This window comes from Felis catus, chromosome E3 (genome assembly GCF_018350175.1).
Source record: "Felis catus isolate Fca126 chromosome E3, F.catus_Fca126_mat1.0, whole genome shotgun sequence".
NCBI classification, from domain to species: domain Eukaryota; kingdom Metazoa; phylum Chordata; class Mammalia; order Carnivora; family Felidae; genus Felis; species Felis catus.
The window spans coordinates 40,963,781-40,981,030 of NC_058383.1; the positions used below are offsets into that span (position 1 = coordinate 40,963,781).

Below are 17,250 nucleotides of genomic sequence, written 5' to 3' on the forward strand. Positions count from 1 at the left end.
TTAGTAGGCTACACATGGAACGTGAAGCCCAACGTGGGGTTTGAACTAACGACCCTGAAATGGAGACCTGGGCTGAGCTCAAGAGTCAGACACTTAACAGACTGAGCACCCAGGTGTCCCATATCTACTTTTTTTTTTAATGTGTTTTTTTAGAGGATTTTATTTTATTTCTTTTTAAATTTTATTTATTTATTTTGAGAGAGTGAGAGAGAGAGAGCAGGAGGGGCAGTGAAGGAATCCCAAGCAGGTTCCGAGACAGCACCCAGCCTGATTTGCGGCTCAAACCCAGGAACTGCAAGATCATGGCCTGAGCTGAAATCAAGAGTCTGATGCTTAACCCCTCTACTTTTTTTTAAATGCAAGTTTTTAAAAACCAAAATTATAGTAGGCATTACATACGATTTCTGCTGTCTGTGCTAGTCCCATGAATTTAAAATGGCATCTTAGGGGCGCCTGGGTGGCACAGTCGGTTAAGCGTCCGACTTCAGCCAGGTCACGATCTCACGGTCTGTGAGTTCGAGCCCCGCGTCGAGCTCTGGGCTGATGGCTCAGAGCCTGGAGCCTGTTTCCGATTCTGTGTCTCCCTCTCTCTCTGCCCCTCCCCCGTTCATGCTCTGTCTCTCTCTGTCCCAAAAATAAATAAACGTTGAAAAAAAATAAAATGGCATCTTGTCTTATTTGAACTTAACTGTTAGTGTGGTTGAGTATTTTTTGTTGTGTTTATTGACCAACTGGTATCCCAAATCTGTGAATTGCCCAGTCGTAGCACTTACTTGTTTGGTTTTTTTAATTTTTTTTTTTAACGTTTATTTATTTTTGGGACAGAGAGAGACAGAGCATGAACGGGGGAGGGTCAGAGAGAGGGAGACACAGAATCTGAAACAGGCTCCAGGCTCTGAGCTATCAGCACAGAGCCCGACGCGGGGCTCGAACTCACAGACCATGAGATCATGACCTGAGCCGAAGTAGGACGCTCAACCGACTGAGCCACCCAGGCACCCCAGTTGTTTTTTTATTAGATTCTCTGACATTATCTACAGATAAAATCAGTCTTTAGTATTGCAAATATCTTCTCCCTGCCTGGGGGTTAGGGCTTCAAATAATGAATCTGTGGGGCACAGTTTAGTCCATAGCAACTTGAAAGAGATATTTAGAACAGATGTAATTGACAAAGGATTCATTTCCAGAATACACAAAGAATTACTCAAAAACCGAAAGAACAGCAACCCAGCAGAAACATGAGCAAAGAATAACAATAAGCAGTTTCAGAAGAGGAAACTCAAGTGGCCATAGACACATAAAAAAGATGCTCACCCCATTGGAAATCAAGGGAATTAGTAAAGGTATCCTTGGACACCAGTCAGTAAGAATCAAGTCTGAACCCGGCAGAGCATGGGGAGTCGCATTACCGACACAGCTGAGGGTCTATGTACCCTTCGATTCCGCACTTTCACCTCCAGTACCTCTGGGGAGAAGTTTGCACAAGCCCATGAGGAGGCAGGAAAGGGGTGTTTGACAGCACTGGTGTTCATGCTCGCACAAAGAGACTGCTGAATGGCTGAGGTGTCGTCGATGGTGAGGGAATGCTTCTAGCAGGTCTGATGGATGAACCACAGGTGCACACGTCAGCTTGTGCCAACTTCTGAAATGCACTGCTGATAAAAGCAAGTTATGGAACAGAGACTATGTAATACCCATTTCTGCAAAGGTTAAAAATGTGGTCAATGACCACAAATTGCTGCAAATACGTTCATTTGTAGTAAAAATAACAAAACAAGAGTGGGAGTTGTGTTGAGGGGCTGGAAGAGGAAACGGGCACAGGGTAAAACTTTAGCTATATTGCTATGTCCCTGCAAGACACAAAGGCTGAGCACGCATAGGACAAAGGATCAGCATCTGGTAAATGTGGGTAGGGAATAACTGGATGTCTTGTGCTATTTTCCAGGCTGGTCCATATGTTTTAAGAATTTCACTGGGGTGCCTGGGTGATTCAGTCGGTTGAGTGTCCGACTTCAGCTCAGGTCATGATCTTGAAATTCACGAGTTTGAGTCCCACGTTGGGCTCTCTGCTGACTGCTCAGAGCCTGGAGCCTGATTCGGATTCTTTGTCTGCCTTGCCCTCTCTGCCCCTCCCCTGCGCTCGCTCTCTCTCTCTCAGAAATAAACAAACATTAAAAAAAATCGAAGTTGTAAACAGTTAAAATTAGGTAAATAAATATTTTACCCAAAGTCTCAAAGATACCTGTCTATGGGGGCGCCTGGCTGGCTTGGTTGGTAAAGCATGTGACTTTTGATCTTGGGGTGATGAGTTTGAGCCCCATGTTGGGTATACTTAAAATTACTTAAAATATTTTATTTTTTTAATGTTTATTTTTATTTTTGAGAGAGACAGTGCACTAGCAGGGGAGGGGCAGAGAGAGGGGGGTGGAGGGCCCAAAGGAGGCTCTGAGTTGACAACAGAGAGCCCAACATGGGGCTCAAACTCACGGTGAGATCATGACCTGAGCCAAAGTCAGATGCTTAACCAACTGAGTCACCCAGGTGCCCCTTAAAAAATATATATATAGGGGCGCCTGGGTGGCGCAGTCGGTTAAGCGTCCGACTTCAGCCAGGTCACCATCTCGCGGTCCGTGAATTCGAGCCCCGCGTCAGGCTCTGGGCTGATGGCTCGGAGCCTGGAGCCTGTTTCCGATTCTGTGTCTCCCTCTCTCTCTACCCCTCCCCCGTTCATGCTCTGTCTCTCTCTGTCCCAAAAATAAATAAATGTTGAAAAAAAATTTAAAAAAAAAAAAAATATATATATATATAAAGATATCTGCCTGTATTTATAGTTTTTCCTTTTGCAAGTATGTCTTTAATTCTTTTGGAATTTTTTTATTTTGATGTGATGTGAGATAGAGACCCAGCTTTATTTTTCTCATTTAATAGCCAGGTTCATCAAAACTATCTGTTCTTTCCCCACCCTTGTGAGGTCTTCTCTATCAGCCATTTTATTTTCTTTTAAAAAATTTTTTTTAATCTTTATTTTTGGGAGAGAGACAAGGCAAGAGTGGGGGAGGGGCAGAGAGAGAGAGAGGGAAACACAGAATCTGAAGCAGGTTCCAGGCTCGGAGCTGTCAGCACAGAGCCCGACGCGGGGCTCAAACTCATGAACCATGAGATCATGACCTGAGCCGAAGTCGGACGCTCAACTGACTGAGCCACCCAGACGCCCCGTATCAGCCATTTTATTTTAATATTTGAAAGTAATTTGTGTAACTTGCTGGGGAATAAGGAGGCGTCAAAAGTGAAGGGATGATGAGAACACGGATCAGAGAACTGGGAAGCAGGCTCTTGGGTAGTGAAGGCTCTTCCCAAGGTCCTTCCCTCAGTGAGCTCTGGGGGCCAGGCTGCTGCACATCTGTGCTCAGAGCCAGCCCTGAGTCCCAGAGCTCAAAGTCCAGGCTGGAGCCAGCCAGTGGTCAAGTGAGAGCCTTGTGCAGGGCATCATGGGGCAGCTGGCACCCCAGGAAGGCCATGAGAGTGGCCTAGAGATGGGCACAGGAGGAGGGCTAAGCTCTATTCTGGGGAAAGAAGGGACCGGCCACAGACCTATGATGGGGCCAGGGTGACAAAGGAGCAGGACCACCAAGCAGACCTACACTTGGTGCTCCAGAAAAGGGCCCAGCACCTCTTCCTACTGTCCCCACCTTTCTCCCGAGTAGCTCCCCTCCTTTCTGTCTGGTCTCGCCTTGTCCTCCCACGCCCTGAGCTGTCATTCCGGACAGATCATCTAAGGACAGGGGCATAGGTAGAGGTGAGAGAGGATTAACAAGGGGTGGGAGGAAACTTCTGCAGGTGACGGTGATTGTGGTAATATTTTCATGGATATAGACCTAGAGAACTCTTCAAATTATACACTTCACATACAATTTATTGTATGTCAGTTACACCTCAATCAAGCCATAAACAAAAACTTCAGGCCAACTATTTCTAATTCTCAGTATTGAAAACTAGATTAACATTTTGCACTTGGTAAGTAAACTTGGAAGTGAATTTTCGGTCTAGATCACTCCCTCCCCCGCTAGCCTCCAGCAGTGGAGAGCACAGAGCCACACTCGTGTTTACTGATATTTTATTCAGTGGGGAAGGATTTTTTTCATCACCTTCAAATTTAGTAAAGTACATTCCTCAGAGTAAAAATAGAACATGAGTTTGTAAAAGCACAGTCTAATTCCTCCTGACTCGGTGGAGGTTTGGATGGTTTTCTTATTTAAACATTTCACTCTGACGTTGTCGTTACCTGCTCGCATCTTCCTGTGATGACGGGCCTCGCCAGTCCCCGCAGCCGTGCCCAGCCCAGACCGCTTTGTAGCCTACAGTCTGCACCCACCTCACCTCCCCCCGGGGCCCAAAGCATGGCTAGGGGATGGGCGTGAGGAGCTAGCAGGGAGAGTTTTGTGCGGGATTCAGAGCTTCTTTGGCCACAGGTCACGCTTTTTGAAGAGTTGAAGATGTAATTTCCATCATTCCTCTCCCATCACGTAAAAACTGTCCAAGTTACAGGGGCGCCTGGGTGGCGCAGTCGGTTAAGCGTCCGACTTCAGCCAGGTCACGATCTCACGGTCTGTGAGTTCGAGCCCCGCATCAGCCTCTGGGCTGATGGCTCGGAGCCTGGAGCCTGTTTCCGATTCTGTGTCTCCCTCTCTCTCTGCCCCTCCCCCGTTCATGCTCTGTCTCTCTCTGTCCCAAAAATAAATAAAAACGTTGAAAAAAAATTAAAAAAAAAATTGTCCAAGTTACATGTGGTGGCAGAAGAGATAATTCTGCGTATTTCTTTATTTTTAATGTTTATTCATTTTGGGGGGGGGGGCAGGGAGAGAATCCCAAGCAGGCTCTTTGCTCGATCTTGCAAACTGTGAGATCATGACCTGAGCCAAAATCAAGAGTCTAGGGCTTAATCAACTGAGCCACCCAGGCGCCCCCCAATTCTGCAGATTTATGACAGGTATCTCTCATCCCTCAACCGACACCTGTCAGGTACTGTCTCCTCGAGATGCTTTGACGTTCGGATCTGATGAGGTGCCCCTCAAACTCTAAGAATTGGCAATAAAATTATCCTCTGAGAGTTCAGTTAGTGAGACCCATATTGATTACATTTATTACTGGAAGAAATAATACAAGAGGTAATCAAAACAAATGAATAAAGAGTCATAGAATCCTCTGCTTGTTGAGAAAGTTATGTGGGTCTGCTCCCAACGATCTGCACCAGAGTCCAGGGAGAACCCTGTGAAATCCATCAACTCCCTGTCTGGGGGGTGGGGGTGGGGGGGTACTGTTTCACCAAAGAACCGAGTTACAAAGGGCAAGGAAAAGGAAGGTCCAAAGAAAGATTCAGTCTCCACCATGGTCCCCAGGACAGAAAGGTTGAGTAGGGCAGAGCCCTGGCCCTGAGACAGGGGCGGGGAGTGTGGATAGAGCACAGACTTAGGCAATCCCTGCCATCTTCCACCTGGCCTTTGGGTTTCACCAGAGGGAGACCTAAGACTCACCTGGTCACTGGAAAAGAGTACACACACACACCAGCATGCTAGGCTACACGTTGGTCTTTAAAAGTGAGCTTCCTTGGTGTCAGTCAGGATCCACATGGGATGGTCTGCTAACACATTTTCTAGAAGCAGCCCCTCTCCAAGCCCGTGGCTGTAATGGGAGTTGCCGTGTTCATATGTATGATCAAACCTTGGCTGCGGCTTATTGAAAAGCGCTAGCCTCCTGATCCAAACGGAGTGAATGGGTACCTTTCCTCAGGACTGGGGATGTGACTCTGAGGGAAGGAAGGCAGCCCTTCTCTCCAGGGGTTGGGCTGCAGCTTGAACACACAGTGGCTGGGACCTGGTTGTAGAGAGAGCTGATGTGCAGCGAGGGGAATGTGCAGGTTCCCAGGGAGAGGGAGAAGTGGAAGAAGGAAGGGGTGCTCACCCCTGGGCCCTAGAGCCCTAGCACACCCACCCTTGGAGCCAGTGAAGGAGCCCAGGAGCGTTCTCACACATTCCCTCTCTTTGGATCTGAACAGCCAGAGTAAGAGTAGATTTCTTCTTTTTTTTTTAAGATGCAATTAAAAAAAATTTTTTAAGGTTTATTTCTGAGAGAGACAGAGTGCTAGCGGGGGAGGGGCAGAGAGAGAGGAAGAGAGGCACAGAATCCAAAGCAGGCTCCAGGCTCTGAGCTGTCAGCACAGAGCCCCACGCGGAGCTTGAAATTGTGATCTTCGAGATCATGACCTGAGCTGAGCCGAAGTTGGACGCTCAACCGACAGAGCCACCCAGGCGCCCCCAGGGCAGATTTCTGATGCGGCATCCAACACAGACTAGCCTCAGTATCCTGAGGGAGATGCCTGAGGGGGCCCATGTGCCGCCAGGGAAACCCTACCCTGGAGAGTTCATCGACCCTCCTCCAGGGGACCTAGCTGCAGCGTGACTGGGCCTCTATGCAGGGCAGGAAGGAGCAAGGCCCTCCCCCTCCCGGGGACCTGCTATGTAGGGTGGGGGCTTGACCGCGAGAAGCCGAGAAGCGCCTTGCTCTAATCCATAGGATAAGGACAAGGTGATGTGAGGGTCAGAGGAGAGAGGAACATCTACTGAGCCTCCAATTGTGGGGGTTCTTGGGACTCCTCATTCTTCCCGCGTTACTCAGCGAGCCCACGTGCACAGATGCCGAGGCAGAGAGCGCAGAAGTTCAGGAGACTCGGGGGTGCCCACGCCGCGGTCCTCAGCCAGAGTGCCGGGCACAAGCAGGAGCTCAGTGTGCACTTGGTGGATAGTGTGTGAGCGAAGATGGGGAGGGGGAGGGGTGAGGTGAACGACCCAGAGCGACCAGAGACAAACACGGGGAGGGCGTGCCAACCCAGGGACCAAGAGAAGGGCACGGCTCAAGCCTGGCTTTTGGGAAACCAGCCTTAGTGCCTGGTGCTGACCTCTGGGCCTTTCTAAGGTGACACCAAGGACAAAGCCAGCTCATACAAGCCACCGCCGAATTCTACCAAGTTACCATGACAACAGGAGGAGTGAGCAGAGAGAAACTCCCCAAATCAGCACTCCTTATTTCAGACCATTTCGAGGTTTCCTTTGCTTTCTGTATTACAAGGGTGAGAACACCCGGACGTCCGTTGCATGGTGGGATGTCTCGGGAATAATCTGTGTGGCTCACACGGCATAGGGTGAATAAACTGGGATTGGTTCATTTATTCATTCAACAGATAAGGCACGCAGAGCTTTCCAAAAATGCCTATCTGCTCCCTGAGGCGCTGGTGAAGGAATGGGAGAGGCTGGAAGGCTGCACTGCCTCTGTGGCTGGCAGTCCTCTGCTTTGGCTCCTGGTCTCACGTGGTTCGAAGGGATGAAAGCCGGACCCCCTCACCGTCAAACGGGGAGCTCAAGGCGGCCCGGAGATCAGCTTCTATGGCGAAGGTTGCGGGAAACTCTGACCAGGGTTCACGTGCACGGAATTACCCGTCCTTTCAGAGAACCTGACACTTCCTGGGGGAATCTAGAGATGGCTAATGTGAAAGAGGACAACTTAGCTCTCTGTCAATCACCACAGAGCCTGAGTGCCACTGCTGGGGCCGTCTGCCCGCACCCCCTGGTCCTCTCGCCAGCCTGTGCATGGGGCCCACCAGCCTCACCACCAAGCAAGTGGCACCGCTGAGTGTGCCTGTGACCCAGGGGCCGCCAGCAGCCTCCCAAGACCCAAGGGACAACCTGGGTGGGTGCAGGGAGCCAAACAGAGAGGGTCTATCTCATAGCCAAATGACCACCACATGCAGGCAATCAACGACAGAGTGAAACAGTTTTTCTGGGTGTTTCTGGAAGAGACTGGCGTTGGATTTGGTAGACTGAGTGAAGATTATGTGCCGTCACCAATGTGGGCGGCATCACTGATGCCATCCACTGATGGCCCCAGGAGAACAGACGGGCAGAGGAAGGACGACTCCCTCTCCCTCTGCTCGAGCTGGAACAGCCATCCATCCTTTCCTACCCTTGGCCACCAGAGTGCCTGTTTCTCAGGCCTTCGGACTCGGACTGAATCATACCGCCAGCTTTCCTGGGTCTCCAGCTCGTACACAGAGAACGTGGGACTTCTTGGGGCTCCACAGTGGCGTGAGCCACCCCTCTAACAAACCCCCTCAGGCGTACCTCTATATATCCTATTGGTCCTGCTCCTTCGGAGAACGCTGACGCAGCAGTAAAAGGCTTGGTCCTGCAACCTTCTTTCCAGACTCTGTCCTCCTGGAAGTAAGCCATTGTTGAGTCCCAGCAAGTGTTTTTTTTTTTTTTTGTTTTTGGCCAGATCCCCCGTGGGAGGGAGTTTGCACCTCAGCTGTGTGTCCCAGCCTTCAAAGGCAGCAGAGACCCTGGCCGTCAGCCTACCTCTGGCCACCACCCAGGTCCTTCCTCAAGGAAGGACCACAACCCAAGCTCGGCCAGCGGGGGTTGTCTAATGACAGCCTCTGCCTTTCACTGGCCAGCCTGCCCAGTAACCACTCTCACTGCTTTGTGTTTCCACCCAGCTGCATGAGAAGGACCCATTCGTCGGCCTTGCTGGCGGACATGATGCCACCACGTTCCGGTCTCCGTGACAAGAAGCACCTTTAAAGCAAGTGGAGCACCCTCTGCCAGGTGGCTTCTCAACCAGTGTGGTTCTGGGGCCTCCTTACCACTCCCCTGCACCCTCAAAGACAGGTACAGTCTCTTTCCACGGAACAAAGGCTCCGGGACAAGGGACGTGTGATGTGGCACCTGGGGCAGAGAACTGAAGCTCCATGCTCTAACGGCGGCCAGCACTGTCCAGGAGCAAACCGGGACTTGCAGGGCAAGGCAGCCCCCTTGGGGACCTGGCTGGTCTGAGCACACCCCCTCCCACCAGGGAAGCAGGCAGCCTCCCAGTGCCTGTGCCTCAGAAAGTATCAGGTAGGAGGTGGGAGGCGGCCTCTAAACCCCTCACCAGAGGAGGACAGGAAGGAAGCACCCCCCCCCTCCAAATGACCGGATCACCCATGATTCTTTTCAACCATCACCCTCTTCCTCCTAAAAATTTTTGCAGGGGCGCCTGGGTGGCTCCATCAGTTAAGCGTCTGACTTCAGCTCAGGTCACGATCTCACGGTTTGTGAGTTTGAGCCCATGTTGGGCTCTGTGCTGACAGCTCAGAGTCTGGAGCCTGCTTCAGATTCTGTGTCTCTCTGTCTCTCTCTCTCTCTGTTCCTCCCCTACTTGTACTGTCTCGCTGTCTCTCAAAAATAAACGAAGAATAAAAAAACGTTCGCAAAGTCCAACAAATAGATGTTTCATAGTAAAAAGAGTAGTTTTTAAAATTTGTTTATTTATTTATTCTGAGAGAGAGAGAAAGCGGGGGAGGGGAAAAGAGAGAGAGAGAGAGAGAGAGAGAGAGAGAGAGAGAGAGAGAGAATCCCAAGCAGGCTCCACTGTCAGGGCTAGATCCCACGAACCGTGAACTCTCGACCTGAGCCAAAATCAAGAGTCAGACCCTCAACCGACTGTGCCCCCGAGGCGCCCGAGGCCAGAATTTTCTGAGCCCTTTGGAACTATGGGAGGTGCTGATGAAGACAATGGCCAGCTGGAGGACCTAGAAAGTAGTATCTGAATGGCAAAGGACTAAGTCCACTAGGACGTCCCAGCAAAGGACAGACTGGCGCCAGGACAGGTGGGGAGCAACCCAGCCCGTGTCACCAAAGGCTGATAGGGATGGGTGACCCCCAGGCAGGGGATCCCGTATGCAGCCCGACACCCTGGTAAGGGGATCCAGGATACCAGGCCTGGGGTGGGAGGGGTCAAAGATGCTTTTCTAGTCTCCCTGGTTTGGCTTCCTGGTTTAGCCGAATAAGATCCCAAAATGGAAGAGCCAGGAAGGGAAGACAGGGAGCCTGAAAGGCCCGCTTTCTGCAGCAGGGCTGCCTCGGGACACCCATGGGACACCCGCTTTCTGCAGCAGCAGAATGAAGGCCTCCCAGGCCGGGGCGAGGCAGGGCAGGCACGTGGGGCAGCACCTTGGCTGCATCCCCACTCCCGGGGCAGCTCTGGAATGTCAAAGCCCCTCTGGCAACACCCGCGTGGTGCGGGCAGCTCAGCGGGCAGCATCATAGCCTGGTCACTCCTGCCCAAGCACGGGAGATGGGACCGGGGGGAGGGAAGGTGGACACAGCATGGCTCCCGGGGGAGAGGCCAGTCTCGGATTCAGACGCCGCTGCACTGTCCAGTTTGATGCTCTCTGTGGGTGGGAGGCAGGTCCTGGAAAGAGCACCGCAGGAGGCGTCCCAAGAGGGGTTGTGGACAAGATTCCCTTCAGAAGGCCTCCTTTGCCTCAGACACCTGTCTGGAATTGCAGCAGATGCCAAGGTCACGGGGGAAGACCGAGGGGCGCCAGCGTCTGCCTCCTGCGCAGCCCCTGGCAGCACCCAGGAAGCATGCCGCAGATCCCCATCAGCGCCGGGCCAGGAGAGCAGGCTGCCGGGCCCCATGCGTCTCCCAGGGGGATGGACACCAGCAACCCCTTCTGCAACCTTCCAGAGCTCCCCAAGATGAGTGTCCCTCAGCCCAGTGACTATGGTGCCAGCCTGGGGCGCACTCCCTCCCACTGCCCGGTCACCCGCGTGCCCCGGGCACTGAGAACGTGTCTGCCGGCAAGCAAACCACAGAGGGCCTCAGAATAGGGGCTTCTCAGCCTCACCTGTGCCCACCAACAAAGCCACCTCCAGGGTGGATGGGGGTCATTACGGAACCAACCATGGCTCCATGCTGTAACCATACGCTGTGAGCTCCTGGGGTATCCCTCCACCACATCCACCCCTCAGACAGGACAGGAGTCAGCAACGACCCTAGAATGTTCCTGCCCTCAGCCTGAAGTTGGGGACCCAGGAGGCTTGGGGGACAGAGGGGCTCAGAGGCAGAGCCACCTCCTCAGCCTTCCTCAGAGGAATATGCTGCTCAGGGAACTAGGGTGAGCAGGCCTCAGAGGCTGGCCGCAGCACGTAGATTAGTGGGAGAGAAGGGGAAGGCAGAGAGCAAGGGTACCCTCTCCCCATGCCTGCATGGGCCCAGCAGGCCCTCAGGCCTCCAGAGAAGGTCATCCAGGGGAGCTCCCAAAGAGAGGGGTTCCCATCTGCTGCAGGCAAGCATGCCCATCCTGATTTGCAGAGAGGCCCTGAGGTCTGGGGTGCAACTACATTGGGCCGGGCCCCCTCCCAGCACCACCCCACCAGCTCAAAAAGACGCCTCCCTGGCCTTGCCCTACCCACGGCTTGGCCTACTGGGGTAGTCGAAACCCAAAAGTTCCCAAGAACACATCTTGAAATACACCCAAGGGACGGAGGTGAAACACAACAGGGCCCAGCAGTGCCCATCAGCCCCCCGGGTGGGAGTTTCAGGGAGGGGGCCGAGGACACGGGTGAACCCTAAAGGTGGGAGCAGCACATCACCTAGAGCTTAGCAGAGAAGGATTCAAAATCTGCCAGTAACTTGAGGTCGTTAGGGAGTGTCAGCCACGCCCCGCCGTCCACCACCAGCACAGCGCCGGTCACGTGGGATGCCAAAGGGCTGGCCAGGAACAGCGCGCTGTGGGCAACGTCTGTCTTATTGCCCAGCCTCTGCAGGGGGATGGCCAGAACCTTCGTGCTGACACTGGCTTGGGGGCCACCTGGAAGGGCAGCAGGTGGCTTAGCACCATGAGCCCTGGGACCCAGGGCCCTCCACTCCCTTCTGCCCAGCTTTCCCTAAACCACATCTAGGAACACCGAGGGCAGGGCTGGCACCAAGGGCAGGCAAGGTAAGAAAGAACATGGCTACAGAAGCAGCACGGGGCTTTCTGCCACACACAGGGTCAGGGTTCCGGAAGCTCTAACGGGTATCCCACTTTGTGTCTGGCTCATACATCGAGGCCAGCAGCCGCGTAGCCTCTACCTCCGAGGAACAGCTGCCCACGTCTGGCTGACCGTTAGTCTGTCACAGGTGTGCTCACCAATAACGGCCCAGACTTGGCTTGGGGACGGACTCTTTGCCAGCCCTGGGAGCCATGAGGAATCGGCCCTCAACGTGCGCCTGCCTGTCCCAGCCAGGTGGGAGGGGAGCCCACAGAGGTACTGTGGGGCACGAAGCTCCGGAAGGGGCTTACCCAGCCGCCAGAACCCCTCTGTGCCGCTGATGAGGCCAGGGGCGAGGCTGTTGACACGGATGTTCTGGGGACCCCATTCCACAGCCAAGTGCCGTGTCATTGCATCTGCACAGAAGGAAGGTAGGCATGAGGAGGGGTGCAGGGCTGCTCTGCTTTCTGGGGCGGCTTGGGTATGGGTCGGGGCTCAGGGCCAGGGCCGGCCCTCTCCACTGCCCACCACTGTGCTTAGCTTTACCAGGACACCGTGGGCCTCCAGGGACAGGCCGGAGAGGGACCCAACGGGAGCCCAGGCAGGCAGACCAGAGGGTGTGCCCGTACCCACAGCCGCCTTGGCAGAGCCTGCGTGCACTTGAAGCACCTGCCCCCGGCTGCCCAGGGTCGCAGTGATGTTCACGATCACCCCTCCATGGTCCTGGAACACATGGGGGAGCACAGTGAGCAGGTGGCCAGAAGACGCCTTTCCCACGTGGAAAGGACGCTCACCCGGAAGAACTTCTCATAAAGCACACGAGACGTGTTGAAGGTGCCCAAGGTGTCAATGTCCATCACGGTCTTGAAGGCGTTGAAGGACAATGTGCTGGCAGGGCACAGGAAGTTTCCGGCCGCACCTGCGGGGTGCAAGGAGACAGTGGCTGGTGCTGGAGCTCCAGGCAGTTAGGACACAGGGACCCTCAGGATGGTCCAGGCTAGATGGGGGAGGGGCCCAAGCAGTTGGGTAAATTCTTGCATGACAGGGCAGGATGGATCTCCTGGGTTGGATTGTGCTCCTCAAACAGACACAGGAAGTGCTAATCCCTGGCACCTGTGAGTGAGAATTATCTGGAAATAAGCTCTTTTGGAGGCAATCAAGTTAAGATGACATCATCTTAGGGGGGGCCTACATCCAAGGACCGGTGTCCCCCTGAGGAAAGGAGAAAAGACACAGAGAAACACGAGGGAGGCCACGCAAAGAGGCAGGCAGAGACTGGAGCGACGCGGCCCCAAGCCAACGAGCACCGAGGGTCGCCAGCAACACCAGAAGCCGAGAGAGAGGCCTGGGACTGACTCTCCCCGGGGCCCGTCCGAGGGGCCGGCCCTGCCGACACCTTGGTTTTGGATCTGTGACCTCCAGAAGTGTGAGAGAATATATTTCCATTGTTTTAAGCCACTCAGCTCGTGGTATTTCGTTAGCTGCAGGAGATTTATATACCCCATGTTTCTAAGAGGGAATTTCAGCAAAAAGTGAACCTTGACGTGAACTACAGACTGGCTAATGATACCTATCATTCTGGTTCACTGACTGTAACAAGTGCAGGATGTTAACAAGAGGCCCCTGTGTGTGTGTGCCGGGGGGGGGGGGGTGCAATTCTGTGTACCAGCTGCTTGATTGTTCTGTACATCTTGAACCCTACTAAAAAAAATTAAGCCTATCTTTTTTTTAAAGGGAGAAGTTTGAGACACGAGAGTGCCCCAGCTCTGTGATCCAGCCAAGTTCATAGGAGGTCCAACCTTCTCCGTGATTGCACTGACCCAGAAGGAGCCAGGGGCCCAGGACAGGAGTCCTGAGGCCCCCGCGACAGGGAGGTCTGGTACTGTGACCCATCAGAGGCCCCCGGGCCTCACCCAGCAGCCACTCACAGTTAATGAGAATGTCAATTTTCCCAAACTCCTTCAGTGCCTGGTCCACAGCAGCTGTGATGGCCGGGGGAGCGCGAACGTCCAGAGACAAAGGCAGGCATCGCCGGCCAGTGGCAGCAGCCAGCTTTCTGGCAGCCTAGAAGCCAGATGGGAAGAGAGGTGGACAGCGGCCCAGTGGCCTTGGCCTGGAGCCAGGATCCTCCTTCCACATTACCCTCCAGGCCACTGGTCACTGGTCATGGGTCAACAATGGCCCCTGCTGACTTCTTGTCCCCGAGACCAGCTGTGGCAGGGGTGAGACTCTCCTCCCAGGTGGACGGGACCTGTGAACCACCCTCAAAATCCATATGAGCTGAGATCTCTCTTGGGGCAACAATACCACCCAACATGAGGGCCTCCTCACAAAAATTAGGTTTTGTAAAAAGCCAGGGGTGTCCCTGGGAGGAGGCCACTTCCACTGAGGTTCCATATCTGGGGGAGGAACAGGTTTTAGTGTCACCATCGCCTGGGCCTCAGGACCCTCCAGGCACAGGCTCTGGGCCCCCACAGCTAGCCACGGATGGGGTGGGCACAGGAGAAACCCACTCACCATTGACACTCTTGGAAGGCTTCTGCTGGCAATGATAGTGTGGCAGCCATGCCTGTAAAGCGTGACAGCATCAAGGCACAAGGGACGCGCCCAGGTGGGCTCCTGCCCGGTGCTCTAGGCAGAGCTCCCTTCCCCCAAGGCTCTCTTGGGCTGAAACATCAGCCCCGGGCTGAAGGCACAGGTGGCAGAGAACACAGGGGTCTGAGCAGAGCCAGCTGCACCAATGGCGTCCACCCTGGGGTCTCCTGTCTGGGTCCCTCTGGCAATAGGGTATCCCAGCCACAGAGACATGTGGGCCGTGCCCCAAACACCATGTGCACAGCACTGAGGCAGCTGTGAGCCTCAGATGCACAACCCAGGCATCTGTACGGGTCCTGCTGGGTCCCCCTGGCTTGGCCCCATGTGCCCTGGCCTCTCCCTGTGAAGTTGGAGTGAAGGACAGAGAGAGCCCCTTCTGAGGCCAGGGTCCCTGTGTTGCCTCGCCTCCTGACAAACTCAGCCTCACAGTAACAACAGCAGCTACTACCCGCTGAGTAGGTCCCATCTAATCCTCAAAAGGCCCCTCAGCACAGCTGGCTACACTCTGCTCAGAGCAGCAACATGCACAAAGTCACCAGCTCGGAAAATAAATTCACCTGGAATGGATGAATCCCCGAATATCACCCAGGGAGACTCACCTCTCTGGTATGAACAGTGGGGGCCTGGGGAAAACCAGGGAGGGTCTCTAGGATATCAGCAGGCTTCCTTTTCCTCAACCCCAGCCTAACCCTGGTCCTTTCCTGGGGTGAGGGTGGGGGCACAAGTGGTTGAACTGGGCCTGAGGTCAAGATCTCCTGTCCCAAGAGACACTGTGCTCTCCACACTACTGGCGTCAACTCAGCTCATCCTGACCCTGGCTCCACGAGGGCCCAGGAAGCTTGGCATCAGTGACCTCAACCTGCTGAACCCTCCCTCTTTGTATAAATAAGGGTTCTGGGGCCAGAGTCATCGTCTCAACTAATCTCTAGGACAAGACCCTAGAGTCCTGCCTCCTTCAGGAAAGCGCATGACCCCTTTCAGATGCTCTCTGATGTCCTGTGGCCTAGAGGGGTTCCCACCTCCCCCCAGCATCTTGCCCAGGGATCTCAGGATCCAGTGGGGTCCAGGCAAAGTGGAACAAGTTTCAGGGGGCTGGGAGTGCACAGAGTACACAGAGCAGTGCTCACCGCATGAAAATCTCAGCAATTCGGAACCCAATCCCAGAGCCACCACCTGTGATGAAGGCCACTTTATCCCTAAGAAAACAGGAAGCACTTTATTTACTTATCTTTTTTAACAGGAAGAACTTTAAAGAGATAGATGCTTGTTGACTTAGTGGGTGGGAGGAAGCCAGTGGTTCTGGGAAGATTTTGGCTCCCTGCACTGGGCACTTCTATCAGATTTTAATTGTTAGTAAGTAACAGGGATGACTTTTGTAAGAAAATGAAACGCTACTTTTTAAAGACTGCATTCCTATGCTTTCTGGGTTTTCGGGAAAAAAATTATTTCAACCTAAAAACCTCTATTCAGAAAGTTATCAGTTAAGGGGCTCCTAACTGGCTCAGTCAGTAAAGCATGCAAATCTTGATCTGTGTCAGGAGTTCAAGCCCACGTTGGGCAAGGCATGGAGACTACTTTAAAAAACAAAAAACAACAACAAGAAACTTATCAGTGAGAAATATTTTCAAGACACACAAGCCTTCCTCCACCTGCCCCTCACTCCACTTTCCCAGGACCACCATTGGGAACACCCACGGCCACTGACCAAGACAAACAGAACGTGCTCCCAACAAGGCGAATGTCAAAATACCAGAGCACTTGCGTCCCCAGCGCCACCTGGACATTGAGACTGTCCGGCCGCCAGGCACGGGGTCCCCACACACCCTAGTAAAACCGCAGGTCCCCGAGCCACCCCTGCAGAGGTTGCACGCCCCTAGGGACTCGGGCCTCACCGTAGCAGGTCCGGGCAGAAGAGATGGCGGTACTCGGGAAGACACTCGTCCTCACTGACGTCGGGCGGCGGCTGGGCCATGGCTCTCGGTGCGGGTTAAGGGCGGCGAGCACAACAGGGACCTACCCAGGATCCGACAGCAGCCGAGACCCACCGCCGGATAGAAGCGTAGGCGCTCAGCACTCGCCCGGACCCAGATCCGGAGGCCCCGCTAGGCCAGCCCACAGCCGCCTTCTTGCTCCTCCCAGACGCCCCCGCCCAAGTCGGCCCTAGCCTCTCCGTGACGCTCCGCCCACAGCGGCCTCCACTCTCTTCCCAGGATGCCCTGCCCACAGCGGCCCTCGCCTCTTCCGTGACGCTCATCCCACTGGGCCGACCTCCCCGCTAGCCCCGCCCACAGCTTCATTCAAGCTCTTTCCAGGACGTCCCGCCCACAGCGGCCCTCGCCTCTCCCGTGACGCTCCGCCCACTGGGCCGACCGCCCCCGCTAGCCCCGCCCACAGCTCCGTCCAAGCTCTTTCCAGGACGCTCCGCCTACAGCATCCACCACCCTCCTCCCAAGACACCCCGCCCACAGCGGCCTTCGCCGCTCCCGTGACGCTCCGCCCACAGCGGCCGCGCGACCCGCTGGGACTGGAGGTAGGTCTCGGTGAACACCGCGCGGCCGGCGGCTTCCCGCCGTGGAGACTAAATGGGCACGGTTCTGAACCGTCTCCGTCCCTGAGTCCTTTTGACGATATTGGGAGTCAGTGCCGTGGTCGGAGCCAACCAGACACTGCGGACGTTTGGTGCCCGAGTTAAGGCGGCGCTCCCATGCCCCGCTGTGCATTTAAAACATCTGGTTTGGGGGGCACTTAGCGTTTAAAGGCCCCCGCCAACCGGGCATTTCTCTTCAAAGATGTCAAAAAGTAGAGT

General features: G+C 54.2%; 1 protein-coding gene across 8 annotated transcripts; it reads right to left on the minus strand.

Moving 5' to 3' along the window:
* Positions 1 to 1,069: 1,069 nt before the first annotated feature.
* On the minus strand, positions 1,070 to 16,726 carry DECR2 (2,4-dienoyl-CoA reductase 2). 8 transcript variants are annotated; one of them, XM_045047478.1, is made up of 9 exons: positions 16,337 to 16,726; positions 15,572 to 15,640; positions 14,367 to 14,418; positions 13,778 to 13,913; positions 12,644 to 12,768; positions 12,479 to 12,572; positions 12,161 to 12,265; positions 8,172 to 8,264; positions 1,070 to 1,652 (listed from the first exon to the last, which is right to left on the minus strand). In XM_045047478.1, exons 1-9 carry the CDS (start codon positions 16,414 to 16,416, stop codon positions 1,426 to 1,428), a joined length of 981 nt encoding a protein of 326 aa, XP_044903413.1. In that variant the 5' UTR covers positions 16,417 to 16,726; the 3' UTR covers positions 1,070 to 1,425. The 8 variants fall into 8 exon arrangements, with proteins under 8 accessions (XP_044903413.1, XP_044903412.1, XP_044903419.1 ...); XM_045047477.1 differs by having other exon boundaries at positions 1,070 to 1,655; XM_045047484.1 differs by lacking the exon at positions 1,070 to 1,652 and adding an exon at positions 7,192 to 7,534 and having other exon boundaries at positions 16,337 to 16,712.
* Positions 16,727 to 17,250: the final 524 nt, after the last annotated feature.